We start from the raw sequence: 16,443 nt of genomic DNA, 5'->3' as shown, positions 1-16,443 counted from the left end.
CCAAGCACAAGTGACATCCCCCATTTCCTTCTCCTGATCTACTGGCCTTCTTAGAGGTTTTGCAACCTCTTTGGAGGTCCCGCAACCTCTTTGGAGGTCCCATCGACTCTTCTCCACCTATACAAAGGGCCCTGCTCTAGGGCAGCTTTCCCACTTGGAAGGAGCCCATAGGGCACTGTCCCAGGGAACTACTCTTGGGCCTCTTGGTCTCAGTTCTGAAATCTGATTTCTGACTTGTGAGGTCTCATTACTGTTCTTGTTTGTCCCGTTTACCTCTGTGTCAGGGGGTATCCTAAAGGAATCACTAGCTGAAGCTCAGTAGGCCTGACTCAGGGAACCCATCCTCTCTGCCTCGCAGTTACTTTTGGTGAGTGCCGACGGACCAGCCAGCAGCAGCTTGGTGGCCTAGCTCAGGGTGGCCATCTGTTCCCTCTTCATCACAAGTGGCCATTCACTACATTGCTGGCTAGAGGTCATCCCTCCCCCCATGGAGTGGATCAAAGGCACTCAGACATTGAGTGGAACAACTGGTGTTTGCATCTTTTTTGTATGTTAATTGTAATTTTATCTTGGTTGATGTGAAAAATGCTAATTTTGTCCTCTTAGGCAGGCTGTTAGGCTGCATTTCACAAAATTGGGCATCCATTGCCTAAGAACCCATTAAAAGAAAAAAATACTTTTGTAATACAACCTGGCCCCTTCATCCATCAGAATGTGGGGGAAAAGTGACCAAAAATGGGTTCCTTAGTTATTATGTCATCTGGCAGCTAGACCACTTTTGTAACAAGGAAGAAAAGTGGAAAGAAATCTCTTATAGACAGTGTTTTGTGTTGCTTTGGCAATATAAGCTGACACAGAAAAATGTAAAGTTATGGTACAGGAGACTATTACTAAGCCTGTACTGTTGGAGTCATAGGAAAGGGATGATGGTACTTTGCTAGTTCAGTTAAATGAGCTGTTGGCACTCCCTCCTTCGCCTGGTGAAGGAGCTATGGCCAGGCCACTGGCACTGGAGTCATAGTCCCCACCAGGGACCAAGAGACCAGGAATGATGAGACGCAGGAATGGTTTCCCCTTCTCAAATCTGTCGGAGCATCCAGTTTGGTCAGGGAGCCACTTTAACTCCAGCAGAACATTTTTCCCTTCAACAATTTCCTAGAGGAGGCATTGATGTGGACACAGGGCAACCCATGGGGCTCATTTGGATACACTCTCTATTCTCTATTTCTTATTTGTTAAATTTGAAAAACAGTATTGTCGGCCAGGTGCGGTGGCTCATGCCTTAATCCTAGCACTTTGGGAGGCTGAGGAGGGTGGATTGCCTGAGCTCAGGAGTTCAAGACCAGCCTGGGCAACGTGGCTCTTCATGGGGCCATCTGAGGTTGAGAAAAGTGTTCAAGATTTGTATGTAGCCCTCTCAGTTGGGATCTATCTGGGAGTGCACTGTCTAAATCTGTGACTGTGTGAGTGTGTAGCATCTACATTGGGCCCATACCCATCTCTGTCTCTCTCTCTTTTTTTTTTTCCCCCAGAGTCTTGCTCTGCTGCTCAGGCTGGAGTGCAGTGGTGTGATCTCGGCTCACTGCAACATCTGCCTCCCAGGTTCAAGCAATTCTTCTGCCTAAGCTTCCCAAGTAGCTGGGACTATAGGCAAGTGCCACAACACCTGGCTAATTTCTGTATTTTTAGTAGAGATGAGTTTTCACTCTATTGGCCAGGCTGGTCTCAAACTCCTGAACTCAGGTGATCTGCCTACCTCCACCTCCCAAAGTGCTGAGATTATAGACGTGAGCCCCCAGGCCCAGCCTTCTTTCTCTTTCTTTCTTTTCTCTGCAAGGTGACCTGCGTAAGTCCCCGGTTAATCCAGGAACCTAGCCCTGGAGGGGAACCATCTCTACCATTTTGACTAGGTCATCTTTCTAGGACCCCAAAGTATATCTTACAGCTGGCTGTGCCAGACCTCGTGGGGAAAAGAAGTGTGTGCACTCTTCTGTGGGTTATCTAAGTGGTCCTGTCACCCTGCTTGCAGTGTTCAATGCTGTCTGTGTGGAAAGAAGGCTGAAAACACCGGGGGTAAGTTCTTAAGTAGTCCTAACTCCAATTCTTGCTCCCTTTTTTGTCTCTGATTTGCCATCCCCCTTTGTTGCCTAAAGACCAAAGTGACCTTCCTTGCTGGCCATAGCAGTTTATGCCTATAATCCCAGCACTTCGGGAGGCTGAAGCACTAGGATTGCTTGAGCCCAGGAGTTCAAGACCTGATTCAGCAACACAGTGAGACCCTATCTCTACAAATAATTTAAAAAGTAGCCTTGGGCCAGGAGCAGTGGCTCATGCCTGTAATCCCAGCACTTTGGGAGGTCAAGGCAGGAAGATCACCTGAGGTTGGGAGTTCGAGACCAGCCTGACCAACATGGAGAAACTCCATCTCTACTAAAAATACAAAATTAGCTGGGTGTGGTGTCACATGCTTGTAATCCCAGCTATTTGGGAGGCTGAGGCAGGAGAATCACTTGAACCTAGGAGGCGGAGGTTGCAGTGAGCCAAGATTGTGCCATTACACTCCAGCCTGGGCAACAAGAGTGAAACTCTCTCTCAAAACAACAACAAAAAATTAGCCTGGCATGGTGGAACATGCCTGTAGTCCCAACTACTTGGGAGGTTGACATGGGAGGGTCATGTGAGCCCAGGAGTCTGAAGCTGCAGTGAGCCATGATCACACCACTGTACTCCAGCCTGGGTGACAGAGCAAGACCCTATCTCAAAAAACAACAAGAACGACCAGCCACGGTGCCTCACACCTGTAATCCCAGCACTTTGGGAGGCCAAGGCAGGTAGATCACTCGAGGTCAGGAATTCAAGACCAGCCTGGCCAACACGGTGAAACCCGTCTCTACTAAAAATACAAAAAATTAGCCTGGAGTGGTGGTGCGTGCCTGTAATCCCAGCTACTTGGGAGGCTGAGACAGGAGAATCGCTTGAATCCAGGAGTCAGAGGTGGCAGTTGAGCTGAGATTGCACCATTGTACTCCAGCCTGGGACAGAGCAAGACTCCATTTTAAAACAAAACTTGATGGAGTCCTGCTATACTATGTAGATAACTTTTTTTTTTTTTTTTTTTTTTTTTTGAGACGGAGTCTCGCTCTGTCACCCAGGCTGGAGTGCAGTGGCGTGATCTCAGCTCACTGCAAGCTCCGCCTCCCGGGGTTACGCCATTCTCCTGCCTCAGCCTCCCGAGTAGCTGGGACTACAGGCGCCCGCCACCTCGCCCGGCTAGTTTTTGTGTATTTTTTAGTAGAGACGGGGTTTCACCGTGTTAGCCAGGATGGTCTCGATCTCCTGACCTCGTGATCCGCCGGTCTCGGCCTCCCAAAGTGCTGGGATTACAGGCTTGAGCCACCGCGCCCGGCCCTATGTAGATAACTTACTTATAGATAGCTTCAACCAGGAAAAATGTTTGTCTAACACCATCCTAGTTCTAAACCACCTGGCCCAGGGTGGATACAAAGTGAGTGTTTACAAATCTGTAAACAAAAAGTAAACTTATCTCAGACTCAGGTTAAAGAAAGGCAAGAGGAGTCACTAAAGCTCCTGAAAATAGGAGACAACTGCAAGGATTCTTAGGCATGGCTGGCTTCCGTTGGATTTGGAGTCCTAGTTTTGCACTGATGACTAAGCCCCTTCATGAAACTCTAAAGGTATTAGAATCTGAGCCCCTGCCTTGGATGGCCAAGTGCCAACACAGATTTAATATCACCAAGGAAAAATTAGTATCAGCCCCCGTGTTGGGACTGCCAGTGTCCCAAAGGCTGTTCAAACTCTACATTTATAAGAAACAAGGCATAGGTCAGTCTAGGTGTGCTAATCCAGATGCCAGGAGACACCCCACAGCCAATAGTCTATTTTTCTAAACAATTGAATCAAACAATTAAATTAAAGGGTGGATCCCTGCCTTCAAGCATTGGCAGTCACCTGTGAAGTCCTACAGAAAGCAGAAAAGTTTACCCTGGGGCAGCAGGTCACTGTCTTTGTGCCCCATCAGGTGTTGACTTTGCTAGAACAAAAGGGAGATTACCGGCTCACTGTGGGGTGAATGGGCAAATACCAAGCCATCCTCTTGGATGACCCAAATATCACCCTGCAGACCTCCATGGCTCTAAACTCTTCCTCACTGCTCCCAGCTACTGAACCTGATTCCAGGTTAGGGTATGACATTTTAGAAATTGTTCATGCAGTCTACTCTAGCAGGCAGGACCTGTCAGACCAGCCATTGGATGCTCCAGATTGAGAACTGTAACTAGGGGAGCAGTTTCATGGAAGATGGACATCACAGAGCAGGGTACATAATGGTGACCACCAACAGGGTAATAGAAGCCCACGCCCTTCCTGTGGGTACCTCCACACAAAGGGCTGAGTTAATTGCTCTTACCAGAGCCTTAAACTGTCCCGGGGGAAGCAAGAAAACACTTACACTGATTCCAGCTACACCTTCATGAAAGGACATGCTCATAGAGCTATCTGGGAAGAAAGAGGACTCTTGACATCAGGAGACAAGGATGTTAAGCACCCAGTGGAAATTCTGGCCCTATTAGAAACAGTTGCCTTGCCTGCCCCCACCTCCGTTATGTGCTGCCCCGGACACCAGAAAGATAATTTGTAAACAACCGACTGGGCTTGGGTGGTTCATGCCTGTAATCCCAGTATTTTGGAAGACTGAGGTGAGTGGATCACCTGAGGTCAGGAATTCGAGACAAGCCTGGCTAACATGGCAAAACCCCATCTCTACTAAAAAATACCAGAAAATTTATCCAGGCATGATGACAGGTGCCTGTAATCCCAACTACCCAGGAGACTGAGGCAGGAGAATCGCTTGAACCTGGGAGGCAGAGGTTGCAGTGAGCCAAGATCGAACCATTGCACTCCAGCCTAGGCGACAAGAGTAAAACTCTGTCTTAAAAAAAAAAAAAGTTTGCAAACAACCAAAGGCCATCAGGCAGCCAATAAGACTGCAAAACAGGCTGCTTGGGAAGCATAAACATTGGAGGCCTTAATATCCCATTTGAACTTATCAGACTTCAAACCTCATTACACTGAGTAACATAAAAAATGCACCAGGGCCTGGGGTTTGATAAGACAGATTATAATTATCTCCGGGAAACTAACGTTTATAGGATGATATTACTCCCTGAGGCCTTAGTTTGCCCAATTTTAGGCATCTGCACGAAGAGACACACTATGGGAGAGAGGCTCTCACTGACCTAGTGCAGCAGCATCTTCAGAGGCCACACCTCCGGAAGACTATTCAAAAGACTACGCAAGGATGGGTCTTATGCAATGAAAACAGGAAGACTGAACACAATCCTCCCGCTAGAGGGGTGTGATACAAAGGACTACACCCTTTTGAGGACTGGCAGGTAGACTTCACTCAGATGCCCACGGCCAGCAGAAATTACAGATTCCTCCTGGTGTTCATGGACACCTTTCAGGGTGCATCAAGGTGTACCCCACTTAGTAGTCTAAAAGGCCACAGAAGTAATCAAGCCATTATTAAAGGAAATAATTCCCAGATCTGGACTGGGAATTTCGTGTTTCATACAGAGCGACAATGATCCTTTATTTCAGATGTCACTTGAAAGGTAAGTCAGGCACCATAAATCAAATGGAAATGGCACTCATTGTGTGGACCACAGTTGACAGGAAAATGGAAAAGATGAACCTTACTTTAAAGAGGACAATAGCCAGACTCTGTCAGGAAACAAATCTTAGCTGGGATAGGGTTTTGCCTGTTGCCTTGGTCCAGATCAGGTAGTGCCCTGAAGTGGGTTGAATTAAGCCCTTTTGAACTTGTTTATGGGAGACTTTTCCAGAGCCCTTTGCCAAGAGTCCCACCTTTGGATCTCTTAAAAGAGCTCACAATGAAGCAATACATACAACAGTTCGGACAAACATTGCTAATTGGGCACTGGCTTGCTCTCTGCAGGTCTGCTTACTGCTCGGATAAGCCCCTTCACCCTTTCCACCCAGGAGACAAGGTGCTGCTACAGTCTTGGGAAAACTGAGGACCAGCTCAGCAGCTAGCTGAAAAGTGGACGGGATCCCCTGAAATGCTGCTGGACATTCATTCCTCGGTCAGACTAACTGGGATGGAGTTATGGATGCATCACACTTGGGTGAAGGCAGCTCCTCCTCAACCCGATACCTCAGACAACCACCCTTGCTTGTCTTGGACATGTGAGCCAAAGGAAGATCTGAAGTTACTGATACAAGAATCATATGGATGAGTAATACCACTCTTCTGTTAACATGAAGTTCTGAATGAATTTTATAATCCGAAGTATGTTCTTGATCTTTGCTAAAACTAACCTTTTTGCTGAATGGGTACAAACAGTGACTTCTCTTCAAAATGAAACAGACTGCTGGGTCTGTGGGAACTACTCCTTTCCTGCACTGCGTGCTTGCTGTAGTGCATACAAGGTGCTAACCTAAGCAGTTGGAGTCATTTCTATACTTGGCATAAGAGTTCACACCCATTCCCCTTCTATGATCATAGTACCTCTCACAGTGGGTTCCCCTCCTATAAGGAAGCTCAGAGACACCTTATTTACCTATTCTATGAATAGATTAACAGTACCCCCACCTTGGGATATGCCATACATGACGGCATGGGTGTCTGACTGCGGTACAAATACAAGTAATGGTTCAAGCACACTATAGCCCACCATATGGGATGGTTACGTCCTCAACAATGTAGCCAATCTCTCCAGTTAACTGGCTAGGATAGCAGAATACTGCCCATGATCACACTGGGGCCCATCCCTCCACCTGGGGTTGGCTATGGGCCTGCGGCACTGAGGGTTGCCTTACTTACCTTATAATGGAACCAGGAGATGCAGCTGGGGGCACCCTTACTTACCAGGGCATCCTGTCCCATCTGGATCCTCTCCCTGCCAATTAGGAAAGCATAAAAGCCAGATATTGTCGTCAGAAATGGACACACTTATGGTTTTACCCCCCAGGAGGCAGCCATAGGTGTCAAATTACAAGTAGAGGCCGTAACTAAGCATATGGCTGCTGCCTTTAGTAACACTCACTCTGCCGTCATCTTTCTTCCTCAAGAAACCTTACAGATTAGACAGAAAGTCTTAAAGAACTGCCTGGCCTTAGATATCCTGCCTGCAGCCCAAGGCGGCACATGCGCATTAACTAAGACTGAGTCTTGTGTGTGTGTGTGTGTGTGTGTGTGTATACACACACACATATACACCAGATTATTCCCACAGTGTAACCCTAGCTATGAAGGCCTTAAATAACTATATTTCCGCCGTAGATGCCTCATCCCAAGGCCTTGTGATGGCATGCTTTAGTCAACTCCCTAGTGTGTGGAAGACTCATATATAGTATAATTGGCATTCTACTCAGTGTCTTCTTCAGCTGCTGTGGATTTTATTGCTGTTGTGCACTCTGTAAGGGGATGCAAGACAGACTTTCTCAGCAGCTCTTAGTTCCCCACACCAAAATACTCCAGCAAGTTCCCACTGTCAATCTGGGATTCAAGAATGTTTCCAACTCCAGGTATGCAGATTCCATCCTACTACCTCATAATTATGCCTCTTTTCAGCAGGAAGTAGCCAGATTGACTGCATTGGCCATAGAAATGGATGGGATTTGACAGTGGGGAGCTGTAACCAAGTAATTTAACTTCAAAAATGCATTTTAGGCCGGGCACGGTACTCAGGCCTATAATCCTAGCACTTTGGGAGGCCTAGGCAGGTGGATCACCTGAGATCAAGAGTTTGAGACCAGCCTGACTAACATGCAAAACCTCATCTCTATTAAAAATATAAAAAGTAGCCGGGTGTGGTGGCAGGGCACCTATAATCCCAGCTACTTGGTAGGCTGAGGCAGGAGAATTACTTGAATCCAGGAGGTGGAGGTTGTAGTGAGCTGAGATCACGCCACTGCACTCCAACCTGGGCAACAGAGCAAAAACTCCGTCTCAAAAAAAAAAAAAAATGCATTTTAAAACCTTTTTCTTTTTTCTCTCTTTTTTTTAAGTCTCAAGATATAACCCTGAAGCAAACTGCAGAAATTTTTTCCCCTCCTCAGTCTTTTTTTTTTTTTGAGACAGAGTCTCGCTCTGTCGCCCAGGCTGGAGCGCAGTGGCGGGATCTTGGCTCACTTCAAGCTCCGCCTCCCGGGTTCACGCCATTCTCCTGCCTCAGCCTCCCGAGCAGCTGGGACTACAGGCGCCCGCCACCACGCCCGGCTAATTTTTTTGTATTTTCGGTAGAGACGGGGTTTCACCGTGTTAGCCAGGATAGTCTCGATCTCCTGACCTCGTGATCCGCCCGCCTCGGCCTCCCAAAGTGCTGGGATTACAGGCGTGAGCCACCGTGCCCAGCCCCCTCCTCAGTCTTAATATATAGCTTTGAAGCATACTAAGAGTCTTTGTTTCCCCCCTTTCCCACTGTACACTCCCTTACTTCGCATACATTTATCTGACTGTATGCTAGCATCTAAATATGTGCTTACTTAGAAGTTCTAGGGACTAAGACCTAGGCATGAAAACCCAGCTGCAAAATTCCAGAGATTACCTCAAAGCAGCTAGTCAACAACCTGGCCATTGTGGGGATGATGCCAGCTCACGCCCCAGGTGGACCATGACTCAAGATGGCCACCAGAACAAGATGCGCAGACCTGTACCCAGCACCATTCCCTGCATGCCACCCACTATAAGTTCCCTTTGTAAGCCCCTCTCCCCAGGCTAAAGTTTGAAACGGTTCCTTTAAGGCACAAGCCAGGGCCACTTCCCCAGTGCTAGCTCTGCAGTAAAGTTACTTTCTTTTCACTGCATCTTGTCCTTGTTATTGGTTTTGCAAGCAGCCAAGCCTGCATTATGTTGTATTTTATTGTTTAAAAACTGCTTTCAAATGCATTACTTCTAAAAATTCTCAAAATTACTCACTGATGTCCTTGAATATATCATAAGATATGATGCCTTGAGAAGCTATAGAGCGCTTTCTTAGCTTGCTTCTTCAAACATTGGCCCAGGTGGCTTCTCTCTCCCACCTCTCTCTACATTCCTTGAGTCACTACTTGAATTTAAGTCTTCAATAGATAATGCACACTTGTTGGAAAGAGCTCTGGATGTGTGGGCACATGACAAACAGCTGATTTTCCCTCAGAATCGCTTCTCAAGCCATCCAAATCCAGATGCCCAGAATTATTTCCTTTATCTCTTCCCTATCATCAAAAGACCTAGAGAGCAGGAGGATGCACAGAACCAGCTCTGAGGCAATGAGACAGAGCAGGGATCTATCTTAGAGGCTAGCAGGGCACCCTCCCCCACCCAGCATGGAAATAAAGGAAAATCTTCAATTTCTTAGCTAGCCTTGAAAAGAAAGAAGAGGAAGAACTAGATAAGCAAGAAGATAATATTAGCTTAAAACAATAGCCAGGAATGTTAGAATCAGGGGATGTTTGGTTCCCTATGGAAACTAAAAATAACATCTTAACATACATCCCTGAGTTCTTCAGAAACTCAGACCCCCACCAAACAGATCTGCTGGCCCATAGACCTCAGATAAGGGGGAAACTGAAGACTAAACTCTGACCAGCGTTCTTCTAAATTATTTTGAGTGGCCTGGAGAAAGTCACACCCATGATCCAAAACTAATATTCTGTTCTGCTGACGCCCTATTCTTAAACAAACTTTCATCTCCTTAACCAATTGCAAATCAGATGATCTTTGAATCTACCTATGACCTGTGAGCCCGTGTTTCAAGATCTCACCTTACTCAGCCAAACTAATATATAATCTCCGCATACTAATTTACTATTTTGCCTGTAACTTTTGCTTTCCTGAAATTTACTCCCGCCTTTAAAAACCCTTACCTGAAGTCATCAGAGAGGCCAGGTCTTCAGTGTGAGCCACAAGCTTCTCCTTGCTTGTTGCCTTGCAAATAAATTCCCTCCTTTCTCCTGCTACAGACCTTGGTGTGGATGTTTGATCTTACTGTGCCAGACGATCAGACCCCAGTTCAGTTCCATAGGAACAATCTCCCCCATGCCCCACAGAATCTATCAGCACATGATTCCCTGTTATTCAATGATTGCTTGACATGAGCTGAAGTTTGAAGAAAAGTTCTGGATATAAACGGAATATTCTGACATTCTAATAGCTAGGTGGTCCAGTGACAAACTCAACCAAGGCGGCTCAGGTAGGTGTGGCCTAGTGAATGTTGATATAAAATACATTCAAGGCCAGGTGCAATGAATGGCTCACACCTGTAATCCCAGCAGTTTGTGAGGCCGAGACGGGCAGATCACTTAAGGTCAGGAGTTCGAGACCAGCCTGGCCAACATGATGAAACCTCACCTCTACCAAAAATACAAAAAACTACCTGGGCATGGGGGTGCCCGCCTGTAGTCCCAGCTGCCTGGGAGGCTGAGGCAGGAGATTTGCTTGAGCCTGGGAAATGGAGGTTGCAGTGAGCCAAGACGGCACCACTGTACTCCAGCCTGGGTGACAGAGAGAGATTCCGTCTCCAAAATAAATAAATAAATAAGTAAATAAATAAATAAAATACATTCAAGTATCTGACATTATCCATAAATTAAACCATTGGTTACTGTTACTGAAACAATATTGGCTGCATGTACCAACTTAGGGGGAGTTGGTATGAAACATGGTGGAAATTCCAGATGTGATATGGAAAGGTCACCCATGGGATGCTCATACAAACTCAGTTTAAGGGCCGGTGGTGTTGACCAGCTTGAGCTGAGTTTAGGGCTGAGTCTTGAGTTCCTGAAAAACACGAGGTCAACACCTTGTGAACCATACTTCAGAGTCAGATGTGATGTGTAGGAACATTGTGGAAACTATGGCTAGGCTACCTGACATTTTACTAAGGTAGTAAGCACTATAGCGTCAGCAAAGTTATTGTTAATAAGGACTAAACTCTGATCTTTTTTTATCTTGCCCAAATTCCTAAGGTGCCTGGGGAGTCATGCCCTACAAATCATAAATTCTCATCAGATGAGTTTTATTTAACCCTATATGTCATGTTTTACGTTCCAACCTGACTCGGGCATAACATTACCAGACAAAAAAGAAAAAGTATTTTGCACCAAAATATGTTTCTTTGCCACATTTTGAAATTGCCGGCTGGGCGCGGTGGCTCAAGCCTGTAATCCCAGCACTTTGGGAGGCTGAGACGGGCGGATCACGAGGTCAGGAGATCGAGACCATCCTGGCTAACACGGTGAAACCCTGTCTCTACTAAAATACAAAAAACTAGCCGGGCGAGATGGCGGGCGCCTGTAGTCCCAGCTACTCTGGAGCCTGAGGCAGGAGAATGGCGTGAACCCGGGAGGCGGAACTTGCAGTGAGCTGAGATCCGGCCACTGCACTCCAGCCTGGGCGACAGAGCGAGACTCCGTTTCAAGAAAAAAAAAAAAAAAGAAAAAGAAATTGCCCTGCAAAGCTGTTCTTTGTGGGGGGAAAGTTTGCATCTGTAAAGAATCTCTATTAACATACATAGATCTTTTTCTTCCAGACCTTTCCAATCCTAAAGAGATTAACTAAGATCTGAAAGGGAAACATTTGTCATCTATTGTCTCTAAGGGCAGCCACTATAAGACTTCAAAAGAATTGGTCTCCACAATCTTTATTTTAACCTGAACATTCCCTTTCTATCAATCCCAGGCCTTTAGACAAAACTAGTTGTCAATCAGAAAAATGTTTAAATTCCCCTATAGCCTGAAGCATGCCCCGCAACTCCTCACCAGCTTTGAGTTGTCCTGCCTTGCTGGACCAAACCAATGTATTTCTTAAATGTATTTAATGTTTCACGCCTCTGTAAAACGTATAAAACCAGCTGTGCTCCAACCACCTTGGGCACATGTTCTGAGGACCTCCTGAGAGCTGTGCCATGGTCACTCATATTTGGCTCAGAATAAATCTCTTCAAATATTTTACAGAGTTTGACTCTTTTTTTTTCTTTTGTTTTTTTGAGACAGTGTTTTGCTTCTGTTGCCCAGGCTGGAGTGCAATGGCGTGATCTTGGCTCACTGCAACCTCTGCCTCCCAGGTTCAAGCGATTCTCCTGCCTCAGCCTCCCAAGTAGCTGGGATTTCAGGTGCCCACCACCACGCCCAGCTAATTTTTGTATTTTTAGTAGAGATGGGGTTTCACCACGTCGGCCAGGCTGGTCTTGAACTCCTGATCTCAAGTGATCCTCCTGCTTCGGCCTCCCAAAGTGCTGGGATTACAGGCGTGAGCCACCACACCCAGATGATTCTTTTCATCGACAATAACAAACTGCCTAGTAAAACTTCAGATACTGGCTACCTAATCATAACTAACTGGCCACCAGTTTCACTAGATACTCATTCACCTCTCAGTGAAAGTCCCACAGTTCACAATGTTATAAGTGGCTTTCCTCAGAGAAGTTTCTGCGTAACGTAACACAACCCTCCAGGGACTTCCCAGAACTTTGTCAAAAATTCAGAGCAGAAGCCAGGTCTCTTGTTGTCTACTGATAGCACCAGATAACCCCTTTCTGGGGTCACCTCACTCTAGGGTCTTGCACTTCTTTTGTGCCCCGGAGTCAGTCTTTGATGTTTGTGGCCTTTGCTTGAGGCCACTGTCTGAATGAATTCAGGTGTTCCAGATGAGAAGATACAGGTACAGGTTCACATAATAAGGCTGTTCCCCATCACCCCCTCCACTACCAATCAGCTGGAGCGCTGCAGCTCCCCCTGCTCTTCCTTTCTTCACTGCTGCAGATTTCCAGGGCTCTGAGAAAAGGAGGAGGACGCAGACTCTGCTCTTCAGATCCACACGCTGATCCCCACTACAACCAGTGACCTGAACTCGGAGTCTGAGTAGGGTAAGAAGGGCTCTGCTGAGGGTGCTCGGGGAACAGCTAGGAGCACTGGAAGGAGGCTGATTGAACTTTTAGATAGCAAAAAATGGAGAAGGATCCAAATCATGGAAAACAAAGGCCTGAATTCTGGTCAGCCTCAGTCCCACTGATACAAGTTTTTCCCTGCCCCTCCCTTCCTTCACCCCCAGTCTTCTCAAACACAATTCATTAAAACCACTTGCATTCTGCTCTTCTATCCTCTGCAGGTCTTTATCATCAGGACAGGGTTCCACAGATAGGAAGTACCCACCCTTTGTTCTGTGTCTGATGTGGACATTTGACGTCATTAGAAGTGCTCTTAAATACATGCGTCTCATTAGACTCTCGCAGCTCTGTAGGGAGCTATTATTAAATCCATCTGAGGACACCAATGCTTAGAGTTGTGAATCAGGTTAGAGAGTAAGGGCAGCAACTCTTCTCATGATAAATGAGGACAGAGCACTGGTTTAAAGGGCAGACTCTTTCAAAAAGACCCCCACACTCCATGCTATCACCAGAGAAGCCACTGTGGGGGCTCTTTTAGTTTTGGTACTTGATTGATTACAGGAATATTTCAAATCTGGAATTCTGGTTGGGAAACCGAGGCAGGTAGATCACTTGAGGCCGGGATTTCGAGACTGGCCTGGCCAACATGGTGAAACTGTCTTTACTAAAAAAAACACAAAAATTAGCTGGGTGTGGTGGTGGGCACCTTGTAATCTCAGCTACATGGGAAGCTGAGACAGAAAATCTGTTGAACAGGAGGCAGAGGTTGCAATGAGCCAAGACTGTGCCACTGCACTCCAACCTGGGTGACACAGTGAGACTCTGTCTCAAAAATAAACAAACAAACAAAAACCTCAAAACTGGAGTTCTTTTATGACGACATTTTCAAGGAGTAGCTCCAACAAACCAAGATCATTTGTAATAGTGATAATTAGGGGAATAATCCCTGAGAAGGAATATGGGTAGTTAGTAATGAACGTATGTTCCACTCAGGCTTTGGAGAAAGTGTTATAAGGAAGTCAAGATTGGAGAAGCATCATTTTGCAGAGTCAGTGTAATTGTAGGCTGGGCTATCATTTCAGGAAATCGAAGCCTTCCTGCCTAGGAACCCCCTCCCAAGTAGTTACTCATCTTTTACATTTCCCTAAAATCTGACAACCCTTTCCACTTCAAGGACATAAACCTTAAAATATCATCTCTTTTGGACACATGATCTCCTGAGAGTTGGTCTGGTAAAAGTGAGCCTGCTGGAGGGTGATTGGCTCTTCAGGTTGGGAGTAAGAGAGGGACGACAGGAGATGCTTGGAATTCTCAAAATGAACTTTGTCTATTTTTTCTAATTTTGTGGTTTGCTCACACAGGCTGAAGCATGTTTTTAGTTCTTAGAAACTCTATTCTCTAATAAGAATTATCATCTTCTCACTGGGGAACCAAATAGTAAAATTACAACCAAGTACCTGCCTGGTGGGGAAGGAATTTTAAGGTGGAGCTCAGCTCTCTGGGCATTGTCTGGATAACGCTTTTCTTTCTCTTCTCTGTGGACACACAGGTGGCCCTGGTGACTGAGATGGCATCGTCTCTAAAGATCTGGGGCACACTCTTGGCCCTGCTTTGCATCCTATGCACACTGCTTGTACAGAGCAAGGAAGTTTCTTGGAGAGAATTCATGAAACTGCACTACTTAAGTCCAAGTAGAGAATTCAAAGAGTACAAATGTGATATCCTCATGAGAGAAAATGAAGCTCTGAAAGACAAGAGCTCTCATATGTTTATCTATATCTCATGGTACAAAATCGAGCATATATGCACTAGTGACAACTGGATGGATCGCTTCCGAAATGCATATGTATGGGTCCAGAATCCTCTCAAAGTACTCAAGTGTCACCAGGAGAACTCCAAAAATAGCTACACAGAGAGCAGGAGCTTCAACTACATTGAATTCCATTGTAGCATGGATGGGTATGTTGATAGGATAGAAGACCTAAAGATGATAGAACCTATCAGCAACTAGAAAGTCTATGCACATCCTCAGGTATTGGTAGACTATTCAGTGCTTTCTAAGTAGCGGCCCCTGCCTCCATCAATAGCCCCTACCACTCCTCACTTGCATTTATTTATCAATGTTTTCCAAATACTTAGAGTTATGAATAGCATAATTTCTTGATACCATAACCTTGCCTGTGTCATTTCTCTGCCTGGAATACACTTTTGTTTTCATTTACCTAATTTACTCTTGCACTTTTGTCAACATTCAGCTCGTATGGCATCTGTTCTTGACTAACCCAAGACTTCCTGATATTGACTGTCTGGATACATACCCAAGCTGAACATTCTTCCCTTCCCTAAATAAATTATATGATTCCAATGTGTGTGACATTCATATATGTTATGTGCAAGGAGTAAGTATTGTGTGATTGATATGGGTATGTGTGATCTAGACTATGCATGTGATTTATGCTGTGCAAGGGATTTAAGGCATATTTTATGGGTGTATGTCTAATGTATGTAATATGCTTGCGTATATGATGAGGGTGTAAATGATTGTGTGCTTAGTTCAATACAAGTTGTGATGTAGGCATTGATTGCAGCATCAATTTGAAATAATCAAAAGTGTCAGAATCCAGTTTTAAAGAGTTGATTCAAGCAAAAGGCTAGGAGTGGCCATTCAGTGACACACAGACTCCACAGAAATGGGTTCAGTGCTCCAAAGCTGAAAATTAAGTTCTTGCTTATGTAGGAAAAAAGACAAAAGCATTGAACAGAATTACAACAATTTCTATACCAGCTGCTTTAAGAGTTACAACAAATCAATTAGTTACGGTTTGTCCCCGACTTCAAGTCTTCTTTTCTTTTCTTTTTAGCTTGTTTTCATTTCCTTTCCAATTTAAAAGAGTGTATTTAACATTCCATCTTAACGTGATAGTGATGAAGTCTTTCTAAGAGGAGAGGGAAGTTACTCTATAATGAAGACCAACAGTGGAGAGGAAAGGAGTCTTCTCCTGTACCCTTTGGTAAATTACAACATTTCACCAAACAATGTAGGTAAGAAAGAAGGTTTAATCTATAAACAGAGAAACCACGGTTACAGCTGCCTTGGTTACAGTGGCCTGGCATGTGGCTGAGGCCCCAAAATCACATTTCTTTAAGGTTAAAAATAATTTAGAGTTACAACAACTGAGTTGTTAAATTACTTATTTTCACAGTGGTGACATGTTTTAGTTCCATTCAGATTTTGGGGCACTGGCAGAGCTCACTGGGTGTAAAACATGTAGCATGGTTTCTTGCTTGTAGTAGGTGCTCAGTGAAAACTGCTTCTTTTCTCAACTCATTCTTTGGCTTAGTACTTTCATTTTGACTTTGATAAACAAACATAACAAGTGCTCATCAATCATTTGCTCTCCCTAACTCTAGAGATGGGGATTTACACAATAAAAATACATGCTGGATATGTTGGCTCACACCTGTAATCCCAGCACTTTGAGAGGCTGAGGCAGGTGGTCAGGAGTCTGAGGTCAAGAGTTTGCCATTTGAG

The 16,443-nt window shown here is 45.3% G+C and overlaps 1 protein-coding gene across 2 annotated transcripts in view; it reads left to right on the top strand.

Moving 5' to 3' along the window:
- EDDM3B (epididymal protein 3B) overlaps positions 1-16,443 on the top strand; it is a 27,235-nt gene extending 10,792 nt beyond the window's left edge. Inside the window, exons 3-5 of one of the 2 annotated variants that reach the window (XM_023186688.1) lie at positions 5,978-6,331; positions 12,787-12,890; positions 14,461-16,443. In XM_023186688.1, coding sequence (XP_023042456.1) covers positions 14,479-14,922 — 444 coding nt within the window. In that variant the 5' untranslated portion in view covers positions 5,978-6,331; positions 12,787-12,890; positions 14,461-14,478 and the 3' untranslated portion in view covers positions 14,923-16,443. Of the gene's footprint in view, positions 1-5,977; positions 6,332-12,786; positions 12,891-13,676; positions 14,150-14,460 lie in introns of those variants that run through there. The other variant, XM_023186689.1, reaches the window with a different exon arrangement.

The sequence above is a fragment of the Piliocolobus tephrosceles genome, chromosome 6 (genome assembly GCF_002776525.5).
Source record: "Piliocolobus tephrosceles isolate RC106 chromosome 6, ASM277652v3, whole genome shotgun sequence".
NCBI classification, from domain to species: Eukaryota; Metazoa; Chordata; class Mammalia; order Primates; family Cercopithecidae; genus Piliocolobus; species Piliocolobus tephrosceles.
This window is presented reverse-complemented; position numbering and strand designations above follow the sequence as displayed.